Source organism: Candoia aspera, chromosome 8, assembly GCF_035149785.1.
Source record: "Candoia aspera isolate rCanAsp1 chromosome 8, rCanAsp1.hap2, whole genome shotgun sequence".
Lineage (NCBI taxonomy): Eukaryota > Metazoa > Chordata > Lepidosauria > Squamata > Boidae > Candoia > Candoia aspera.
In genome coordinates, this window is record NC_086160.1 from 26,888,897 (window position 1) to 26,911,025 (window position 22,129).

The 22,129-nt window shown below is 36.6% G+C and overlaps 1 protein-coding gene across 2 annotated transcripts in view; it reads left to right on the forward strand.

Moving 5' to 3' along the window:
• Nucleotides 1–351: 351 nt before the first annotated feature.
• Nucleotides 352–22,129, forward strand: part of VEGFC (vascular endothelial growth factor C) — a 60,414-nt gene continuing 38,636 nt past the window's right edge. The window contains exon 1 of one of the 2 annotated variants that reach the window (XM_063310068.1): nt 352–661. In XM_063310068.1, the coding sequence (XP_063166138.1) occupies nt 515–661 (147 nt within the window). In that variant the 5' untranslated portion in view covers nt 352–514. The remainder of the gene's footprint in view (nt 662–22,129) is intronic. The other variant, XM_063310067.1, reaches the window with a different exon arrangement.

The following is a 22,129-nucleotide window of genomic DNA, read 5'->3' on the forward strand; positions in this document are numbered from 1 at the left end:
CACGCGTCGGAGAGGCTCCCGCTGCCCGTCCCCTGCTGGCGCTGCTGCCACTGACAAGACACCCGAAGAAGCGAGGAGGTAACTGAACCCGGCGGCTGCCCCTACCCAGCTGGCTGGCATAGAGCCCCCTGGCGGGGCTGGGGGCTGAAGAGGACACTTCCCACCTTTCTTTTGGCTCGGAAGCTCCGCTGACCTCCCTTGGCTCCCGGGGGAGCCCGGTTCTGATGTTCGGCTCCTTCAGGTCCCTTTTTTCCTAATCGCCCCCACACAACTTTGGAAGAAGACAGACGGGAGGAAAAAGAAAACGCGACCGCCAGCCAGCGAGCGGGCCGGCCAGCGCCTGGGCAGGCAGAGGGGCGGGAGGGGATTTCGTGGCCCCGTCCTGTGCTCCGTCCCGGGGAACGTGCTGCTCAGACGGCTGCCAAGAGAGTGCCTGGACTGGAGGGGACCCCCACAGCGTCAACCACACGCTGTCTTTACGTCTTCTGCGGTCGCGCTTGCCGCCTTTTGCACAATGCACTTGCTGGGATTATTCTCTTTGGGTTGCTATCTGGCTGCTGCTGCTGTCGTGCTGCTAGTCGCTCGCGAGCCTGCGATAGCCGCCGCCTACGAATCCGGGCAGGGCTACTATGAGGAGGAGCCCGATTTGGGGGAGGCAAAGGTAAGCGAGGGCCCCTGGTTCCTGGCCTGCCCCAGACCGAAGTGACTTCACTTCGCTCTAGCTCCCCAGCATCATGTGATGCGATCACTTGATCTGGATTAAGTACTCCTTCAATACATACCCGTTCTGACAGCTGGTTTAAAACCAGATTGATCTGTTGGTTGCTACTCCTGTATGAATGTGGAATTAAGATTTGTAGCCCTCTCCACGGAGATGTGGAATGTGGCTCATAGGTCTGAGTCTGCTCACATTGGGTTGATAGGTGTAAAATTAGCCACGTATTTTAATTTAATAATTCTTTGTTCTGTTTTTGTTATGAGATTATAAAGATAATTCTTGGCATGCTCAGTGAAAGCAAACATTTCAGCCCCTGAGGAAGTGGGGATCAGTAACCCTAGTTATTTTTCCTCTTATCTATTGTTTGCATAAGACTGTAAGTACTAGAGAGACAGATAAAGTCTTGGAAGTCCCATTACTTCCCAAAGTATGCATCAGTTAGTTTACACTAGTAAAAGTCTGGGGAATGTACTAATAATACCTTTCTGCTAGAAGTGACTGGTTGATGATGACTTCCCAGCGTCTTTATCAAGGGCAAAGCTGTAAGATTACATGGAGGTCTGTCCTTGGACTGAAATCAGTGTGTTCCAATTGCATCAGAGTAGCTGCTGCTGACTTAAATCTTTAAAAAGGTTTTGGAAAGCTAGTGTGCAAAGCTAAACAATACAACTTCAATAACAATTCACAAACAGGAATAAGAACACAAATGCAATATTGTGTTTTCACTTTTTTCAGTTTCCATTGTGGTTTTTCAGAAGGTAGTCAAAACTGCTTCTAGGAAGTTAACTTGACCTCTGCATTTGACAGTGATTGTCAGCTAATTCTCAGTTACCCTGGTTTACTGAAGTTAGATAAAGGGTTCTACTTCTTTGAAAACGTAAGGGTATTGAGGTAAAAAGAAATAATAGATGTTGAATTTTATATATATATATATATATATTAAAATGTGATTAGATTGTCTGACAGTATTCACTTTAAATATAGACTGACATGTTGTTTCCATATTTACACAAAAATAATCATCCAATACATCTATTACAGGATTTACATGAATTTAAAAGGACATAATCTAAACATGTTTCCATTTTTAAAGCTATATATTACTCATATGAACCTCCAGTGTATTTAAGACAGGCATATGTTTTGTGTAGGCCTGTTACAATTGTTAAATGTTCATAAGTACTGATCTTTCCTTTTAACAGACCATTTCCATACATGTGGACACTTCATTTGCTGTTGCTCTTTGCTGTCAGTTTAAAGGTGATTGCTGATCATGAGATATTGTGGTATTTTTATGACTTGAAATCATTTCAGTTGTAATGTTTGAACAGAGAACTAGTCCATTTGGTTGATGATCAGTCTAATTTATCAAGACAGCTAGTTCTTAAATGTTGAAAGTTAAAAATATTTTTTTACTTAGTCATACTTAATACAAATCAGTTGATAGAAATTGTGTTTTATTATATTAATTATTTAAAAGTTATTTAGTTCATGTACTTTTTAAAACCCTTTGGAAGCAGAAAAGTGGGGGACTAAGATGCTGCATCGTAAACTTCTGTCACTATTGTGGAAACTCTCCACCACAATCTGCTCTGTACTTTCTAAAATTAAATGCCTATTCAATAAACCTAAGATAATCAGTGACTGAGAGAAAATGAATAGTAGACTTAAAATAGCCTACAGATTTTCTGTGTTGGGGATAAGAATTAATGCTTAGAATCCAGAGAGAGGAGGAATGTGTTTGAGTGGTTAAATGCTCATTTCTTCAATTTGTTTTCTGGTAGGGCAATTTTTTTCACCTTTTAACTGCCCATATCAATGAGTTCAGTAGAATGACTTGGAATGAAAATAATTTGAAGGATTAGTCCCTATTGATTTTACGTATTTGCCTCTGTAAGATGAGAGATGACTGGAGAGAAATTCTGGAGGAATTAGAAAAGATTAGATAAGTACACTGTAAGTAATCCTTTCAAAGAAAGTTTGTGCTGTCAACATAAGTCGTCTTTTTTTCAAGTTAATAAAAATGAGTGCTTTAGTCTTCATCTGTTTGTTGAATTTACACTTTCCTTATCAGCTTTTTCTTCCTATGTGTCATTTTTAAAAAATTGAAATAGGCATGACTGTGTTTAACCACATTGTGCCTTTCATAAATTTGTGTTATTTCTACATTAGATAGTGTATAAGGTCTATGTTGTTTCTTAATATTTGTAACTACTATCATGTTAAATGCTTATTGGACAGCACCTTTGCAGTAGCTTCTACAGTACACTGAATGCAAACCATATCCATAAGGGTGGCTGATAAATCAGACTAGTCACATCCTATCATTTAATCACTAACTCTTTTTTAGAATTTGAAATAGAAGTAAGAAACTCTTGTAGGATGTCTACTTCGTATGGTAATTTGAATGCAGAAGTCACTAGCTCTTTCTGTGGAGTTCGTTATTTATTTTTTATACACCCAGGCCATGCTTCCTTAAGGAAGCTCACAAAACATGAATCTCCCAGTAATTTCTCATTCAGCAGCTAATACTGTATGATCCATGCTTCGTAACTTCAGCAATGCTGCTATATCAAGAACGTCACAGACCAATCGCTGGGCCTTTTCTTTCTTACCTTAAGTTGCTTTGTTGTTTTGTAGCATGATGCCTTCTGCTAATATTTGTGGGTATATGGACCTAGTGATTATGTAGCATGAATTAAAGTTTTTATCCTAGCAGAAAAGCTTTATTCTCTAGTAGGCTCAGTAAAGCAAACAAATAAAGAAAAACCCTATAACTCAGAAAGGGGCAAACCAAGGGTCTTCCAGATATATTTGACCAAACCTCCTCAGCATCCCTCACCATTGGTAATACCAGCCATGTCTGCAGGGGGTTGATGTGCAGTATAATCTAGAGGACAGCAGGTTGTATGTTTGCTTATCCTGGTACGTTGACTCTTAACAGATGATTGTCTAGAGAATATCAGTTGTTTAAATTGCTATGTATCTAAGGCCCAAGAAGCAAGTACTGACTTATATGTAACTTTGTGCTCTTATAAAACAAACTTTTAGCTAAAATCAGCTATGGAGTCCTTGGTGCTCTCTGGGCCTTGTTGTTTTCTTGTAGACGTTTCATTGCCAGACTAGGCAACAACTTCAGTGCAAAGAGGGAGTGGGCCTTGCTCTCAGTTTATATACTGTGGCTTGCCCTGCTTGTGTTGGTAGGGGTTTTGTTCTCTCCTTGTTCAACCCTGAGCTACAAATATTTGCTTCGATTAAAATCAACTATAATTGGTTTTATATAATTCAACTGAATTTTCCTTTTATTAAATTTAACATGATTTACATTTATAAAACATTAACACATTTTTAAAAAAATAATTGCAGAATAATTGCAGAAATGTTCACTTCTAATTTTTTTCCTCATCTGGCTCCCCAAGTACTTTTCATTTATCCAGACAATCTGGGGGTGGGGGGGTGGGGGGAAGGAAGGATGGGCCTGCAAAGAGTAATGGTTTAGGAATGATTCAGTATTACTCATATGTGTAGCCACTTTGCTTTTAAGTGAGGCCTTTCCATCCTTTGCATGGATGAGTATTATAGGAGCTGATCTGATTTAATATTAAGGCTTGTTCTAGTATATATTTTTCACTTTAATCTTCTGATTATTATTTTTTAATTATTAGACTACATTTACAACCCTAAATACTATTTGAAAAAGAAGACTCCATGAACTTAATTGAATTTGCTTTTGATTAAATAAGTACTTATACACAGCCAGGGGTTAGAACTCATTGAAATGAATAGATGTCTTGGACTTAAAAGACATGCTGTAAATTAAAAGTTTAAATATGCATTAAACTATTCAAAACATGGAAATTGGAAGTAAATAATAATCTGCTATGAATATATTTGACTTGATTTATTATGCATGATTCTACCTGTTCACTATTTAGGATTATAAATTTTACAAAAAGAAAATTAAAGCTAGTAAACTATATGATACAGGAGATGGGAACTCATGGTCTTCTATGTATATTGAACTCAATACGACTTCCAACCAGACAGAATATCTTTCTTGGAGAGGGAAAATTCAGGAAAGGCAGAAAATATTGTTGTTTCTGCATTTCTGCCCTGTCCAGTGAGACTTTGGAATCATCAGAACATACCGATATTGAATCACGACAAGTCTCTTAGCTTCTAATAATGAAGGTATACAGCTTTAGACAAACAGAAGAGGAGTGGTCATTTTTTTCTCTTTATATATATTTATACGTATTAAAAGGTAATTTTTGTAAGTAGTTTCTTACATAATATTAAAAAGCATGGAGCATGGATTTGTTTATTTATTAATCACATTTGTAGGAACAACTTTGGGTAGCATACAAATTAAAAGCGTAAAAAATCAGTACAACAATAAAAAACATTAAAAGGAAAAAATAATTGCCAAAAAGGAGGACAACAGACACAATAATAGCAAAACCAACCCACAATGGGCCCATACCATAACTTGGCCCAATGCCCAGAGTGAGGTCTTTAAGGCTTGTTTAAAAGATAGCAGGGTCAGAGCGGTTTGGATGTCTGGGGGATGCTGTTTCAGAGGATAGGTGCCACATAGAAAAGGCATTCCTCTTGGGTTCAGTCAGAAAACATTGTTTAATAGATGCATGCCAAAGTATGCCAATTCTGCCAGACCTTTCCAGATAGTCAGACATCAAGGAAGAAAGACGGTTTATAACATGCCTATAACTGCTTGCGCTACTGCATTCTTGACCAACCGAGACTTCCAAGTGGTCTTCAAAGGCAACCCCATATAGAATGTGCATTGCAGTAATTCAGATGAGAGATTATTAAGGCATGAATGACTATAAGTAGGGCCCACCAGTCTAGGAATTGGTGCAATTGGTCACAAGATAGATTTGTGCAAAAGTGTTTTTGGCCATGGCTGCTGCCTTCTTCTCAAGCAGGGGCTGTGAGTCCAGAACAGCCCTCAAAATACACACCAGTTCTGTCTGGGGGTATGTTACCATATTCAGAACTAACGATAGGAAAAGCCCCAGGAGTGTGGGTGTCCATGAACACAGAACTATTTGGTTTTGTCAAGGTTGAGTCTGAGCCTGTTCTTCCCCATCCAGACATTCATAGCTCCAGGCACCAAGGCAAGACTTTGTGAATATACTTGGAACTGACCCCAGAGGAAGGAGGAAAACCCACAGCAACATCATGCCTGTCATTTCCAGCGCCTATAGTCAGCCCAGAAGATATTCTGGCATATATTCCTAATAATATGTTTTGCATTTATATTTGAGGGCATTATTTGTTGGCAGAGTGCTAGAATGCATTTGGCCCAGGAGAGATCAGAAAAGTCACACACCAGGCATTTCTATAAAAATAATTTTATTTACAGAAAGCAAACGTATTTAAAGGCTGTTTGCTGAGAGGAGAGATTTCTCTCAGCTGCTTATTCTCTGCAAGCCTACACAGAAGGGAAACTGAAACTAAAACAAGTTCAGGCAAGTTCCTCCCTTAGGCAATGCAACCATTAACACGTGAAAAGGGGACAATTAAATTCAACCTCTTCACCCAGCCAAAATGATTAGTTACCATAGTAACCTTAATCTGTAGTAGAAAACAATATATTAACATTATTAAATCAAGAGTTAACACTATTCTGCAAACAAATAGCTGTGGTTGCTTAGTTGCAAATTAGACTGTGATACTTAGTCTCCAGCAACCTTCTATTAAAACCTTGTATGTCAGGAATTTAAGATTTATCTTAAGTAGCTTAATTAATTTCCTCCCCTAAAATTATTACTTTCAAGCTTGAATGAGTGGTTCTGATGACAAATTCTAGCACCACACATTTCAAGAAAATGCAAATATTGATAAACTTATATGAAACTGAAATGTATGAAAGTAAAGGATGTCATGTTTTTTGTTTGCTTAGGAATGTTGCAAGCATATGAAAAACTGAAGTTTTATTGCTTTCATTGCATACAGCTGTTTAGACAAATGTGAAGGTCCATAGATGTCCCTGTGTTATCTTTCAAGGTAGAAGGAGGTGGAGGATGTGCCATCTCCCTGATGGAGCATTTGAGTGGGACTAGTACTAGGATTTGAAATTCTGGCATCTTCAGTAAGAAAATTATGCTGTTTGTATACATTTTTATCAAACGCTTCCAGTTTAAGTATCCCTATAAATTTCATGAGCATTTTAATGGAATATGCAAACAATTCTACCTTTTGCAAATAAAGGTATGGAATATTAACTAAAGATTGACTGTTATGCACAGAAATCAAGAGCAATCCTATTGTTACTCACATAGGCTACAATTGTACAGAACTTGTTTATTCGTTTAGTTGCTTCCGACTCTTCGTGACTTCATGGACCAGCCCACGGCAGAGCTTCCTGTCGGTCGTCAACACCCCCAGCTCCCCCAGGGACGAATCCGTCACCTCTAGAATATCATCCATCCACCTTGCCCTTGGTCGGCCCCTCTTCCTTTTGCCCTCCACTCTCCCTAGCATCAGCATCTTCTCCAGGGTGTCCTGCCTTCTCATGATGTGGCCAAAGTATTTCAGTTTTGCCTTTAATATCATTCCCTCAAGTGAGCAGTCTGCCTTTATTTCCTGGAGTTTGGACTGGTTTGATCTTCTTGCAGTCCAAGGGACTCTCAGAATTTTCCTCCAACACCACAGTTCAAAAGCATCGACCTTCCTTCTCTCAGCCTTCCTTATGGTCCAGCTCTCGCAGCCATATGTTACTACGGGAAACACCATTGCTTTAACTATGCGGGCCTTTGTTGTCAGTGTGATGTCTCTGCTCTTAATTATTTTATCGAGATTTGTCATTGCTCTTCTCCCAAGGATTAAGCGTCTTCTGATTTCCTGACTGCAGTAATCTTCGCACCTAGAAATACAAAGTCTTTCACAGCTTCTACATTTTCTGCCTCTATTTGCCAGTTATCAATCAAGCTGGTTGCCATAATCTTGGTTTTTTTGAGGTTTAGCTGCAAGCCACCTTTTGCACTTCCTTCTTTCATGTTCATCATAAGGCTCCTCAGTTCCTCTTTGCTTTCAGCCATCAAAGTGGTATCATCTACATATCTGAGATTGTTAATGTTTCTTCCAGTGATTTTAACTCCAGCCTTGGATTCGTCAAGCCCAGCAAGTCTCATGATGTGTTCTGCATACAAGTTGAATAGGTAGGGTGAGAGTATACAGCCCTGCCGTACTCCTTTCCCAATCTTAAACCAGTCCGTTGTTCCGTGGTCTGTTCTTACTGTTGCCACTTGGTTGTTATACAGATTCTTCAGGAGGCATACAAGATGTCTTGGTATCCCCATACCACTAAGAACTTGCCACAGTTTGTTATGGTCCACACAGTCAAAGGCTTTAGAATGGTCAATAAAACAGAAATAGATGTTTTTATGAAACTCCCTGGCTTTTTCCATTACCCAGCAGATACTGGCAATTTGGTCCCTAGTTCCTCTGCCTTTTCTAAACCCAGCTTGTACATCTGGCAATTCTCGCTCTATGAATTGCTGGAGTCTACCTTGCAGGATCTTGAGCATTAACTTAATGGCATGTGAAATAAGTGCCACTGTTTGATAGTTTGAACATTCTTTAGTGTTTCCCTTTTTTGGTATGGGGACATAAATTGATTTTTTCCAGTCTGATGGCCATTCTTGTGTTTTCCAAATTTGCTGGCATATGGCATGCATCACCTTGACAGCATCATCTTGCAAGATTTTGAACAGTTCAGCTGGGATGCCGTCGTCTCCTGCTGCCTTGTTATTAGCAATGCTTCTTAAGGCCCACTCAACCTCACTCTTCAGGATGTCTGGCTCTAGCTCCCTGACCATACCGTCAAAGCTATCCCCGATATTGTTATCCTTCCTATAAAGGTCTTCTGTATATTCTTGCCACCTTTTCTTGATGTCTTCTTCTTCTGTTAGGTCCTTGCCATCTTTGTTTTTGATCATACCCATATTTGCCTGGAATTTACCTCCGATGTTTCTAATTTTCTGGAAGAGGTCTCTTGTCCTTCCTATTCTATTGTCGTCTTCCACTTCCACGCATCGCTTATTTAAAAATAATTCCTTACCTCTTCTGGCTAACCTCTGGAATTTTGCATTTAATTGGGCATATCTCTCTCTATCACTGTTGCCTTTTGCTTTCCTTCTTTCTTGGGCTACTTCTAGTGTCTTGGCTGACAGCCATTTTGCCTTCTTGGTTTTCTCTTTCTTTGAGATGTATTTTGTTGCCGCCTCTTGAACAATGTTGCGGACTTCTGTCCATAGTTCTTCTGGGACCCTATCTACTAAGTCCAGTCCCTTAAATCGATTCTTCACCTCCACTGCATATTCCTTAGGAATATTAGTGAGCTCATATCTAGCTGATCTGTGGGTCTTCCCTAATCTCTTTAGTCTGATCCTAAATTGTGGAAGAAGAAGTTTGTGATCTGAACTAGAGTCAGCTCCAGGTCTTGTTTTTACCGACTGTATAGATGTCCGCCACCTTTGCCTGCAAAGGATGTAATCAATCTGATTTCGGTGTTGTCCATCTGGTGAAGTCCATGTATAAAGCCGTCTCTTAGGTTGTTAGAAGAGAGTGTTTGTTATGCAGAGTGAGTTGTCTTGGCAAAATTCTATCAGCCTCTGTCCTGCTTCATTTTGTTCTCCCAGGCCATGCTTACTTGTAATTCCAGGTGTCATTTGACTGCCCACCTTAGCATTCCAGTCTCCCGTGATTAAAATAACATCTCTTTTAGGAGTGTTGTCCAGTAGATACTGCATATCCTCATAGAACTGCTCTACTTCAGCTTCTTTGGCATCTGTGGTTGGGGCATATATTTGGATCACTGTGATGTTAGATGGCTTGCCCTGAATTCGAATTGAGATCATTCGTTGTTTGGATTGTATCCAAGCACTGCTTTAGCCACTTTACTATTAATTATGAAGGCTACTCCATTTCTTCTGTGGTCTTCTTGTCCACAGTAGTAGATCTGGTGGTCATTTGATGTGAAGTGGCCTGTTCCAGTCCATTTCAGTTCACTGATGCCCAAATGTCTACCTTTACTCTTGACATCTCACCAATAACCACATCCAATTTGCCCTGGCTCATAGATCTTACATTCCAGGTTCCAATGGTGTGTTGATCCTTAGAACATCGGATTCACCGTTCACCACCAGCACCGTCGGCCGCTAGCTGTCCTTTAGGCTTTGAGCTAGCTGCGTCATCACGTCTGGGGCTAGTTGAACTGATCCTCTGTCCCTCCCCAGTAGCATTTGACCATCTTCCGACCTGGGGGTCTCATCTTCCGATGGTATACCGACATATCTTTGGTTGTGCGTATCCATTTAGTTTTCATGGCAAGAATACTGGGGTGGGTTGCCATTACCTTCCCCAGGGATCACATTTGGTCTGACCTCTCTGTCATGACCTTCCCGTCTTGGGTGGCCCTTCACGGTTTAGCTCATGGCATCATTGAGGTGCTCAAGCTCCAGCACCACGACAAGGTAACGATTCTTTGCTGAAGGTACAAAACTTACCTCGAAGTAAACGCATTATATTAACTGGTTGACTTGGGAATAGACTTGAATAGATAACTAAATATTTTCTTTAAGTCCAGCATGACTCCAATAACTTCACAGACACATTCATATTGTTGTTCTTGGCAACCATATGAAAATATTTTGTCATTGCCTTCAAGAAGGATGTACTCCTCATGTTCCAAGCCCTGAATTTTTCTTGTGGAGTCTCATCCAATTTCAAACCCTCTTAGATTTTTGAGACTAATCAGGTCTGGCCACATGCTGTAGGCCTAACTTGCAAAGTATTACACTGTTATTCGCAAGACTTAATAGAAGCAAAAGTTTGGATCCTATAGTCTAACAATACCCTGTATCCTAGCCAGGATCAATTAATAAGTAGCACCATATCCCAAACAAATCTTACTCTGACTGTTTTGTTGTGCACTGAAAGTACTTCTGATTATAAGCTTATAGCATAACTTCCGATTTTATAGATTTTTAAGCTGCCCTGAGTGAAATATACATATTAGAAGGATAGTATACATTTTTACATAAATAATATGCAATGTTTAGGGGTTACCAGTCCTATCTGAAGGCCGCTTTCATTCTCCATGGACTCCTTATATAAAGATTGATTAAATCCTGATGTACTGCAAATATGCAGTGCTATTTAAGCAGTGAAGGTTTTGTCAGTATCTTTATATCAAACAATATGCGTAAAAATGTTAAACAATCTTATTATGCCAAAAAGATAGTTATCTGGCGGAGCCCACTCAAACTATCACTTAGTGTTTAATATTCTAGTAAAGGCTTCTTCTTCCCATGATGCTTTCCTAAAATTAAAAAAGAAAAAAAGAAACATCCTGTCCTTCACCTTATACCTCCACATTTCTTTTGTTAATTCTTAAAAAAAAATCAAGTTTGGTATTTGCAACATAATTATATCCTTTCCGTCAATTTTGATACCTTGCTCACTTTAGGAATGAGCAATCTCAGGCTGCAATCACCCATTGAGCAGAAATGCATTTTGTTTGTTTGAACAATCCACATTGGCCTAATTCACAGCTGTTGCTAAGCCAAACACTAAGTTTCATAAACTCCAGTAGTTTGTGTTGGCTGTCGCTTTGTATCACAAAACATATGGGGGACAGTATTATTTAACACGTTAAGTAAAAACTGAGCCAATTATATTATGGCTAAGTACATTGTGAATCCAATCAATATCCATTTTGGTTTAAATACGTTTTGCTTGAAGTTGCTCGTTTCAGCTTCTTCTTTTTTTTGTGCTCTGATTGATATATATTTCCATAGTGCTTTCAACGTACACAGCATTTTATAGAGTTCCATAAGTAAAGATAGATTCCTAATTACAGGTAGTTTAATAGTAATAGAAAAGACCAAATCAAGTGTAACTGGCCTACTCCTTTGTTTGTGTTTCAGTCTTCTGTCTGTCTCTGTATTACATAGAAACATACAAAACTGAATTTCTTTAAAAGGTTTTTCAATTGAAACACTTCCAGCTTGTTACATTTCTAACAAGTTTTTTTTTAACACTTTGACATCTAAAGCTTTTCATACCCATATACTTTTATCCAAGAAGAAAATCTTCATGCATGCAGAGATTTGTGAGCAGCTTTTGAAGAAGCTGTACAAGCCTGGAAAAAGACATGACTACTTAAATTATTCAAAGAAAAGTGCTTTGTACATGCGGATGCTCCTGTAAAGCACTTCTTTGAAAGGATTTGCACAGCCTTATGCAACTCTGTTTTTTCTTAAATCTGGAGATCCACTGGCCCTAGTCAAATTTAAAGTTAAAGATTCTAAGGCTAGGAATTTATTTTGAGAATTAGAACCTGAGCAGGACTCATAGTTCTTTTCCATACAAATCTGTTCCAGTTGCCACAAATGTATTTATTTCAGCAAAATAATTTAAAGATCTTGCCAATCTGCCATAAATCATCAAGAGGTCTACTGGTTTCATATTTTTCCTGGTCCTGCACTGTCTTGCTTAAATATTTTCTAATCTTTTTTTTTCCTACCAGAGCACCCATGTGTGGTGGTTTTAACGGATAATGGCTGCACTTGCTAGGCAAGTTGATTGCTTTACTTTTGTGAAGTAGCTGTGTCTAGTAGGAATGTATTTACATACATATACATCTTTAAACTTTTGTGTATAAGTGGTTAAATTAACCATACAACGTTGGATACATTCTGATTTTGAATTCTTAAATCTTGGTGTTTATGTAGGATTATTTTTACTGAAATCGTGTTTTGTCATATACTGTATTTATGATTGCATAAAAATGTTGTAATCAGAAAAAGTGGGACCATGCTTCATAACTCCATATAACTCTGTACATATTTCAGAATGAAATCCCCTGCAGATTTTTAGCTAAAATATTCAGCAGATACCTTGGCTTTATCTTTGATTTCTGTCATATGATAATTTTTCTCCCTAATATCATCATTCGGGAATGAAACATACAAGACAAGTTTCAGTTTTTGTTCCAAGATGGGTAGAGGGAAGAAATAACATCCAGCATTATTGAAATAATTACTTTTACTGGAACAATTGTATTGTTAGATTAAGCTTAGGAACCTCTACTGCTTTGTGCTATGGTTTCCTGTCCAGGCTGATAGAACACAACATAATGCAATGGTGGTTACCAGTCTTGGCTTTCTCTAAAACTGCTAGCAAAATATGTTTGGTGAAGGAATGATGTTACAAGCATGACCGTCATAGTGCTGTGCTCTGCTTATCCTAACAGGAAGGCTTAGCAAAATGCCATCTGCTTGTAGAGTTTTAAAAAGCCAAATTGAGTTTACAGATTAGAGCTTCAGCAGTGGAACTGATGGACACTCAGGAAAATCATTTTCTAGATAAAATGGGTGAATCAAACTGAAAGACTGACTAGTAGCTCTGGCCTACAATAAAAGTTATATGGGGAATTGTTCCCATTTAATTGTTTTGAAAAGTTGTATCTATTATGCCAGAGTATTCATTAAATTACTAAAATCAAAGAATATTTCTCAATATAAATAAGAACTTTTACAAACAAAACATTATACAAAATTTTAACATTTTAAAGTAAGTTTAGAATATTTAGAGATTTGACTGAAAGTCGTGGACTTTATATCTTTTATTGTTTGATTTGAAGATGATCGTTTGAAATAGTGTTTTTTTTTAATACATAAATTACAACTTCACCTTTTACACAGATTGTACAAATAGCTATCACTATTCTCATTCTCTAAAGTTTCATTCTACTATAGCAATGCAAATCATATCTACCATGGATTATCTGGATGCTGTGGATAAGCTAGGAGAGGAGGGGATAAATACTTTCAGTCTTGCAAAATTCTGTTAATGTAACCTACAATAAAGACAGAGTTAGTACTCATAGTTGTGCTTCTTGTCTGGACTACCTTGAAGCATTGAGTGCTCACTTCAGCAGCCCATGTACTAAAATTGGAGCAATACAGAGACAATTAGTGTGGTTCCCATACATGGTTTTATCACACTGACCTGAACAAAAGGTGGGATTGAAATCTGACACATAAATTAATAAATAAACAAACTTTTCTAGTAGGGTTCTCTGATCTAAATAATGTTACTTCTTTTAGACTAAATAATAGTTAATATAAATACCAGTTGTCTTAAACTGTTACTACTACTAATGCAGTGTGTTTCATATAATTAAATAGTACAGCAAATTGTTAAAGAACAAACAGGTTTATGTGCATTAATTTTTAAAAATTAGAAATGTTTCACATTTTTAGAGTATATGAACATGGAACCTAAAGACATCTATACTATTTTTTTGTTTCCTTTCAGCCCCCATAAATAATTGGGGATACTGAAATCAAGTTGAACAGCCTTAAAATAGAGTCAACTAATTGTTTCCAGATACAGGATGAAATGTCTGGTATTTTAATGTAGATTTCTGTTTTTCTAGGGGACTTAGATTTGTCCCAGAGAAGATAAGTAGAGAAACTGAGAGATTACATCTGTTATTGGCACTCATTGATTTTGACTAAATATAATTATCTATCTATCAATTATCCTTATGAAACTGCACAGGTAGTGAATGTATCCATCCTCAGCTATCTTAAGTCAATGGCACCTGACTTAATTTTTTCATGGCATTTAAAGTCTATATATGAAATGGTACTTCCTATCTTGTTTCCTTACGATTGCAGGAAAAGATGCAAATGCTATTGGAATGAAATTATCTCACTCTTATATTTCTCCAAGACATTTTTTATAGCATCCTTGTTTCTCATCACTATTATATGCAGAACTCTCAACTCCATCCAGAAAGCAGATCTTGTCTCTCTTTCAAAGAGCTTTACAGCAGCATGGACAGCTTGCATGGATTTCCTCTCCATGCACATTGGAAGTGCAGTGGTTCTTTGGGTCTGTAGGCCTAGTGCTTCCTTCTTCCCTCTTTCATTTTTAAATTTAAGGAATACAGGTAGCCCTTGTTTAGCAACCACAATTGGGATCAGCAACTCGGTTGTTAAGTAAAGTGATTACTAAGTAAAACCGCAACTGTGCTTATGATCTTACTTCAGCTTTCCTTTGCTTTATAGACTTGTGAATGTCATAAATGCAAGGATTGGTCATAAAAGTACTTTTGTATTACTATCATAACTGTGAACAGTCACTAAACAAGGCAGTTGCTAAACAAAGACTACCTGTATAGAAAGGCTAATAGCATCTCTAAATTGGCAATTTTTCAAGCTATACTTTTTAGAAGTTTTTAAAAAACAAGATTCTTATTTCAGTATTTTATGTATAAAATTTAGCCTAACTACTTCAATCGTTCAATGCCTTCTCTTATCTAAAAAGAAATTGCTTTATCCCTTAGAGATTTCTATTCTTGTTTCTCCCCATTCCTCTGTAATAATGTTTAGGAATCTTTCCTTTCTCCTGGAGGATATATACACTACTGAAAGAAAGGAAAGTTAGCTGTCTATATGAAACATTCCATTACTTTTTTTAATAGAAATAATAGTGGTCTGGCACTGGATTTGAGCTCTTAAATTCTGATTACAATATTGCCTTATAACATTACTAAATTTGGAAAGTTATTCACAAGTGCTGAAGGAAGGCACATTACAGATGTAAAACTGACCATAAAAACAAACAGCAGACCCTTTCTGAAGTGATTATAAGTGATGATTTCTATATTTTACATTTAAAAAAACCTTTTAAAATGTACTCTACCCCTATCTTAAATGTCATACTGTACGTTGTTTCAGAATTCACTAAATTACCCAAGGCAATAGTATAGTAATATGTCAAGGCCAATACTTTCTTTGTTTCCCTTTTTTCCCCCACAATATATAAATTATTCACACTCTGGAGATGAAGGACTGGTTGGGCCTGTGATACCAATAAATGGAATCAATAAATGTTCCATTCTGTGCTGTGGCTTCTTGCACAGTTATAACTATAACTTGTTTTATAGTTAGTGCTTGTAACAGAGCACTATTGAGTCTCACTGCACTGCTTTTTATTATAAATAATTATACAGAATTTTTCTACAAATGCTCAAAGTATATCACAGAAGTATTGCAATTATCTTGCAACTGTCCAGGAGGGTGGGCCACATTTCTAGGGGCTTCCATTTCAGTGCAGTAATCATTAAACTACACCAGCTCTCATTTAACATGAAGCCCAAAAGGTTTAAAGTGCAAATTCAAAATAAAGCTTCATAAGGAATAAAAACAGAAAGTAGTATATAATCTTTAGGAATTATTTTTTGGCAGCTGTCATAATATATAATGTGACTCCATAAATGCTAAAAGCCATAAGCTATGTATTATATAGTCATATATTACTAATATATTGTATTGTATTGTATTACATTACATTACATTATATCTATATATTTATATATAGATACAGTACATTCTAAATAGATAGATCCATAGGCACAAATAGAAATATCCACAGAAAATGCCTTGGAGCTGAAAGCCATGTAGAATTGCTGCTGTCCCACTCATTCCTTAAACACCTTAAAATTCTTCAGACAAGAAGAATTCCCAGCAATTGAAACAATGATTTTGAAGAAGACTGGACCACAAGCTTAAAAATTGTTATATGTTAAATGTGAAACTAAATCATTTATATTATTGGCAAGAAGCAAAGATAAAATGAATCCAAGTGACATGGAAAAATTAACGGGCATGATTAAATGTGCATAAATATACTTGTAGAAGGTGTAATATAAAAGCAAATGAACCATTGCTTCAAGAACAGTAGTGACTGTTTTGATGAACTGGATTATGGGTTGTGAGTTTTACATATTTTATTACTTTTTATATGCTTTTATATTGTTTTTCTTTTTTAAAATTGCTATATTGTTTTTTGTTGTTGTTTTTATATATGGTTTAATTGATTGTAAGCCACCCAGAGTCATACGTAGGAGATGGGCTGCTATATAAATTTGATAAATAAAATAAATAAAAATAAGCATAAATTAAATGATATCCAAGCCAATAGATTTTAGCTTAAGCAGGAACAGAAAAGTGGAAAATGAAACAAAATCTATAATGAGGTAATATCTTTATCAATCCAACTAAAAAACATACAAAACAGATACATTCCTGGACAGGGTCAAATTGTGGGATTTTGTGTCCAAAGGTACAGATATGTTGTAGCAATCACATTCTTATGTGGGTTGATTGGAAGTTTACAAACATGAATACTGGGTTAGAGGTGGAGTTAAACTGTACCAGCATTTTCCCAAAGCCTGTTCAAAAGAAGAAAAAAGCAGATAAAATCAAATAGTTTATTTAAGTCAGTGACCTGATTTTACACTTACTGTACATATCCAAGGTAATTATAATTGACATAAAATAAGCCACCTCTAATGATCACAAAACATATTTTCCCCAGAAATGAGAGAAAGTGTCTAAATCAATCAAGGAAAAGAGATACGTTTTTTCTTCTTTAATACTATAAGCCATTGCATCAGTATATGTATGGATCTCAGCAGGACAGCAAAGAAGTAGATAGTGACACATTAATACTGGAAGGACTGTAAAATCAGAGCAATAATGGAGCACCATTTATCCTTATAGAATACATGCTTTAAAAGGACATGCTTTGTTAATTCAACCACCTCACCCAGCTGCAAGGAATTTTACAATAAGATGTTTCCCTAAATTCCAATAGTATTATCTTAGGGCAGTATAGGAGCTGTTCTGTAGTTAGGTGTTAAATTGGAAACATAATCAACTGACTTATGGAAACAGTTAATTCTATCCAGGTTAAAATGATTATTCTTTAGTTAATGGAGGCTCTGGTCTTCTCTAACCCTTATGCCAGAGTGCCTGTGGAATTGTGCAGTTGAACCCTGGCTTCCAGAAGACAATTCAAATAGAATTGATTAAAAAATCTGTAAATATAATAAGGGTTAGTCCCAAGGAAATAATAATAGATAATGATTCTCTGTGTTTGGAATCTAAAATACTGTACAGCAGTTAGCATCAAATATATTTCCATTCCTTTTCTTTCCTTCTACTATACTTATTCTATGATTGATTATAATTTAATTACAGTGTTACTGTTTACAGCAACTGTAAAGTTGGAGTGATATTAATTCTATGCTACAGTTCTGGTTTTTATGAAAGAGGTTGACCATAGCCCATGTTAGCTGATTTGGCAGCTATATCCTTGCAGCAGCATCACCTTCAGTCTGAACTGACCCACGGAATATGTGTATTCCAGGAGAAGCTGATAGTGATCCTCCACTTCTGTGAAGTGTATAGTGTTGAGACCTATAGGAGCTGTTTTTTGGTGGCACTCTCTGTGCTGTGAAATGGCCTCCTGGAAGAGATCAAGTTGCTCCCCATGGTTTCAGCCTTCTGGAACCTTTGCAAACCTGAGTTATCCCAGAGAGTTTACAGTGAATGATAGGATATCTCCTATTGCTTGATTTACTTACAGTATGTTTTAGGATTTATGGTTTTAATTACAATTTTAGCCTTATTACAGATATTTTAATAGATAGACGATTGTATTTTGTGCTTAATTACTGTAACTGCTAAAAGCCTCACCAGTTAGGGCAGGTATCAATGTGATAAATGAAATCCTAAGTTATTAATGAAATGTGGAGTTGAGAAGATAAAGGGATTTGGTAATATTAGCCAAATCTCCTGTGAACATTTCAGTAGAATTCCTGAAAGGAGGAAAGCTAGATTTAGTTTTTGAATAAAAGGAACTCACCTCATATTTCTAGATAGAGATAACATGCAGTCATCTTTAATAGATTTGAACTACCAATTCATTGAATTTGGCAATGAAAGCTCTATAATTTTAGCAAAGGCTTTTAAAAGAAAGATGGGATTATTTTTGTGGCCGTTAGAAACAGGACTGGAGTTCGTTAACATAGCCTTCCAAGATAAATCTGGCTTTTCCAGAATCAGGTTTGAACCAGATCCCAATCTGATAGATTCTTTCCTGTCTTCATTTGGAACATAGACAGACACGTAATTTCTTTAAATGAAGCCACAGGAGATTAAAACCAGGCAAATATCCTGGCACATGGACAGAAGCTTTAAGAGAAAAAAGTCTCTTTTCAGTAATATTCTTGGAGGTAGAACAACCCTGGACATGGAAACAATCCAGAATAATTATTATCCCAGAATTTAATAAATATCCCCTAAATCTGAAGTTCTGCTGTCTAGTTGCCTTGTTAAATCAAGACGTTAAGCACTTGACAACAGCTCTGACTAGATAATATAATCTGTTCATTTTGGCTATCTCCTTCTGCTAAAACAACATTCACACAAATTTAATTGAAGCCTCCATTATTTAAACAAATTAAACAAACAATTTATTACCTTCTAATTACTGGAAGGATTGCAGATCAAGAGGCTTTTTAGCACACATGTAACTGTTTTGTCCAATGGTAGCACTGGTAGCATCTACTGTATTTATAGAATCTGATTTTTTCATAACATTTCTGAGATAGAAGGGTGATTTATTGCAAAATGTAGAACTTCAGTTTTCTGTATTTTCAGTGATACAAATGAGGCACTTAATAAGAACTTAATAAGATTTCTGCTAGCAACTGCATGGCTGGATGCTAAATTTCAGGTTCAGAAAATAATCTGTCATTTGCAAATACTTGGTATTTGTTTATTGTTTATAGTAATAAAGACTCATCAGTTCATGGCCCACCATCAATCCAATTTAAATTCTGGGCAAGTGCCATTAATATAAATAACTGGAACACTAAAATACTTTAGCTGTCCCCCTGGAGGTTTTCCTTCTGCTTGTTTCACTCTGTAAAATAAAAATATAGTAACAAAAATAATCGAATTGCTTAAACAGAAAAAATTACACTGTTTATAGAAGATACTATGGTTGCAACTTTTCAGTTGTTGGAAGAATGAAGTTAAAAAACTTTGGAGTTCTTATATAAAATATTCTCTATGTCATTCTGAACAAGAGAACACTATCATATTTTATGAAAGCTGACAACTTATCCAGAACAAAGAAAAGAGTATTTTGGATGGTAATACGCATCTGATGTAGAACAGCTAGATTAGGCAATAGTTTTGTCCCCTGGGCTATTAGACTCCTGAACTCTTAATAATCCCTTTTCACTCCATGGGTATACATGCTGAGTGTAGGACTGATATTTATTAGGGATAAAGATTAGAGGAGTGGAATGGGTAAAGAATTATATTAGATATTGTAGTAATTATGGTGGTCATATTTTGTTTGAACCAATTGCAACAAAATTTCATTTTAATGTACACTTTGGTGTATAGTGAAATGACAATAAAAGTTTATCTTACCTTTATCTTAATATGCTATTCATAGCTATTATGTAAGCCTTCTCAGAAGAGCATTTGGTGATATCAGGAGATAAGAATAAGGAATCTAGATGCCTGTTGCAGCCCACAGCTCATCTCAGGGAGTAAAAGCAGAACCAGACCTTGCAATGTTCCCAGACTCTGCAATTCCTATCTCAAATCTACAGCCCCCAAGCCTGAAGTAGTGCCACCACTACTAAGTGGAGTAAGAGAGGGCTGATGAGAGGGTCAAGCGTGTGAGACAAGTAGCCTTCTTGGGAGTCAAAGCCTTGAAGAATTTTAGCTGAGCCTGGCAGAAACAGGTTGCTGGGAACTCTGTAGGCCAGTATGAAAGACTGAAATGGTTATTATAGTCAATGTTTATTTCAGCCCAATTATAACTCCCATGTTCAAAACATGATTGTGAACTAGTTTTTAGATATATCAACCTTTGCCTGGACTATAATGACTTATAGCCTGAGCCCTCTTATATCCAGTACTCTTATATCCAGTACAGAACATTTTGGTTTTGGACCCACAAACTGACTGGAATAATTCTCTGGCTCTAGTGTATGTACTGCCATAATGTTCACTTAATATTTAACTATTATCTCTCAGTTCCTGCACTTCAATGGAACAAAACAGTAAAATAGGAAAAATATGTAAGTTTAGATATATAAGTTGAGATACCAGTACATCCAGCAGTGTTTTTATGTGTTTGTGTACTTCCTCTTTTACTTTTTTACATATGCTCAATTTATATGCACAAATTCCAATGAGATTACACATATTTATCATTCACATATTTTTGTACGTAAAACATAAATAATACTGCATTGGCAATGCCTACACTTATCCTGTTATGTCTTAATAGATGAACTTTTGTTAATAAACATTAATTTTGTTCAAAGGTTCAGAACACCTGGATTCTGCCCGTCTGATACAGATATTTGAATTTTAGAGGCCCAATTCCTGAAGAATTAGTCTCAAGAATTTTGATGCGTTATTCTCAGAGGTATCTTGCATTAATTATATTATGCCCATTGCTTCTTCACGCAAAATTGACTACTCAGTATAAGTAGAAAGGTGCCAAAGTTACATCTGTATTTCTTTCAGGTAGATAGAATAAGGGTGATAAATATAATTTAGTGTAAATGACCTCAAAAGTCTGTTCATACTTGTTTTATAAAATTGTATAAAAATATGTTTATTCAAACTTTTCAGAAACTTGTAAACTTTGTTGGTTTGTAAGATCTCTGATTACATTTGAATTTATTTTCTAAATATTGGAATATTTTCCTAGGATCTTGGAAAATTACACTTAACCAAGCAAAGTTAGACTTCAGATTCTTTTTCATAATGTGATAACTGTGTTGAATTGAGATTTATGATGGCTAATCACTTCATATATAAGAATGCAATTTTAGTTTTCACAATTCAGACTTACAGTGTTTGTAAATATGTGTATGAACTGGAAGTCAAATATATAATGTTGTCATGAGTACTGATGGTGAGCAGGAGGGGGCCTCTATCCAGGGGGGAAAACGCATGCGTAGTACTGAGGAATTAAGCAGCCATTCAAAGAGACACAGATCAGACCCGCCTTAACTTTTGGGGTTTATCTGTCTGGGTTTTTCCCATGCTTCTTCACTTTGTTAGGATTTTCTGTCTTATGTAGCAGTAATAAACACTAGAGACCTACTCCTCGTCTCAGCGTGATTCCTGACCGTTAGGACAAATGTGATCATATGTAAATAAAAACAAGATCATTTATTCCTCATCTCTAATTATAATTTATATATGTTTAACTTATTATAAATCTTATTTGTATGCTTAGTAATCAATTCCACACTTAAATGGAAAAAAAAAGGTGAAAGGTCCCCTGTGCAACCGAGTCATGTCTGGCCCTTTGGGGAGACACCGCTTTCATGACGTTTTCTTGGCAGACTATATTGGGGTGGTTTCCCACTGCCTTCCCCAACTTAAATACCAAAAATCTATTTCAGTATTCTTATAATGCATATATATTTAAATTAGAAAATTGAAGTGGAAGAGTATTTAAAAGGAACAGAATTTCTTG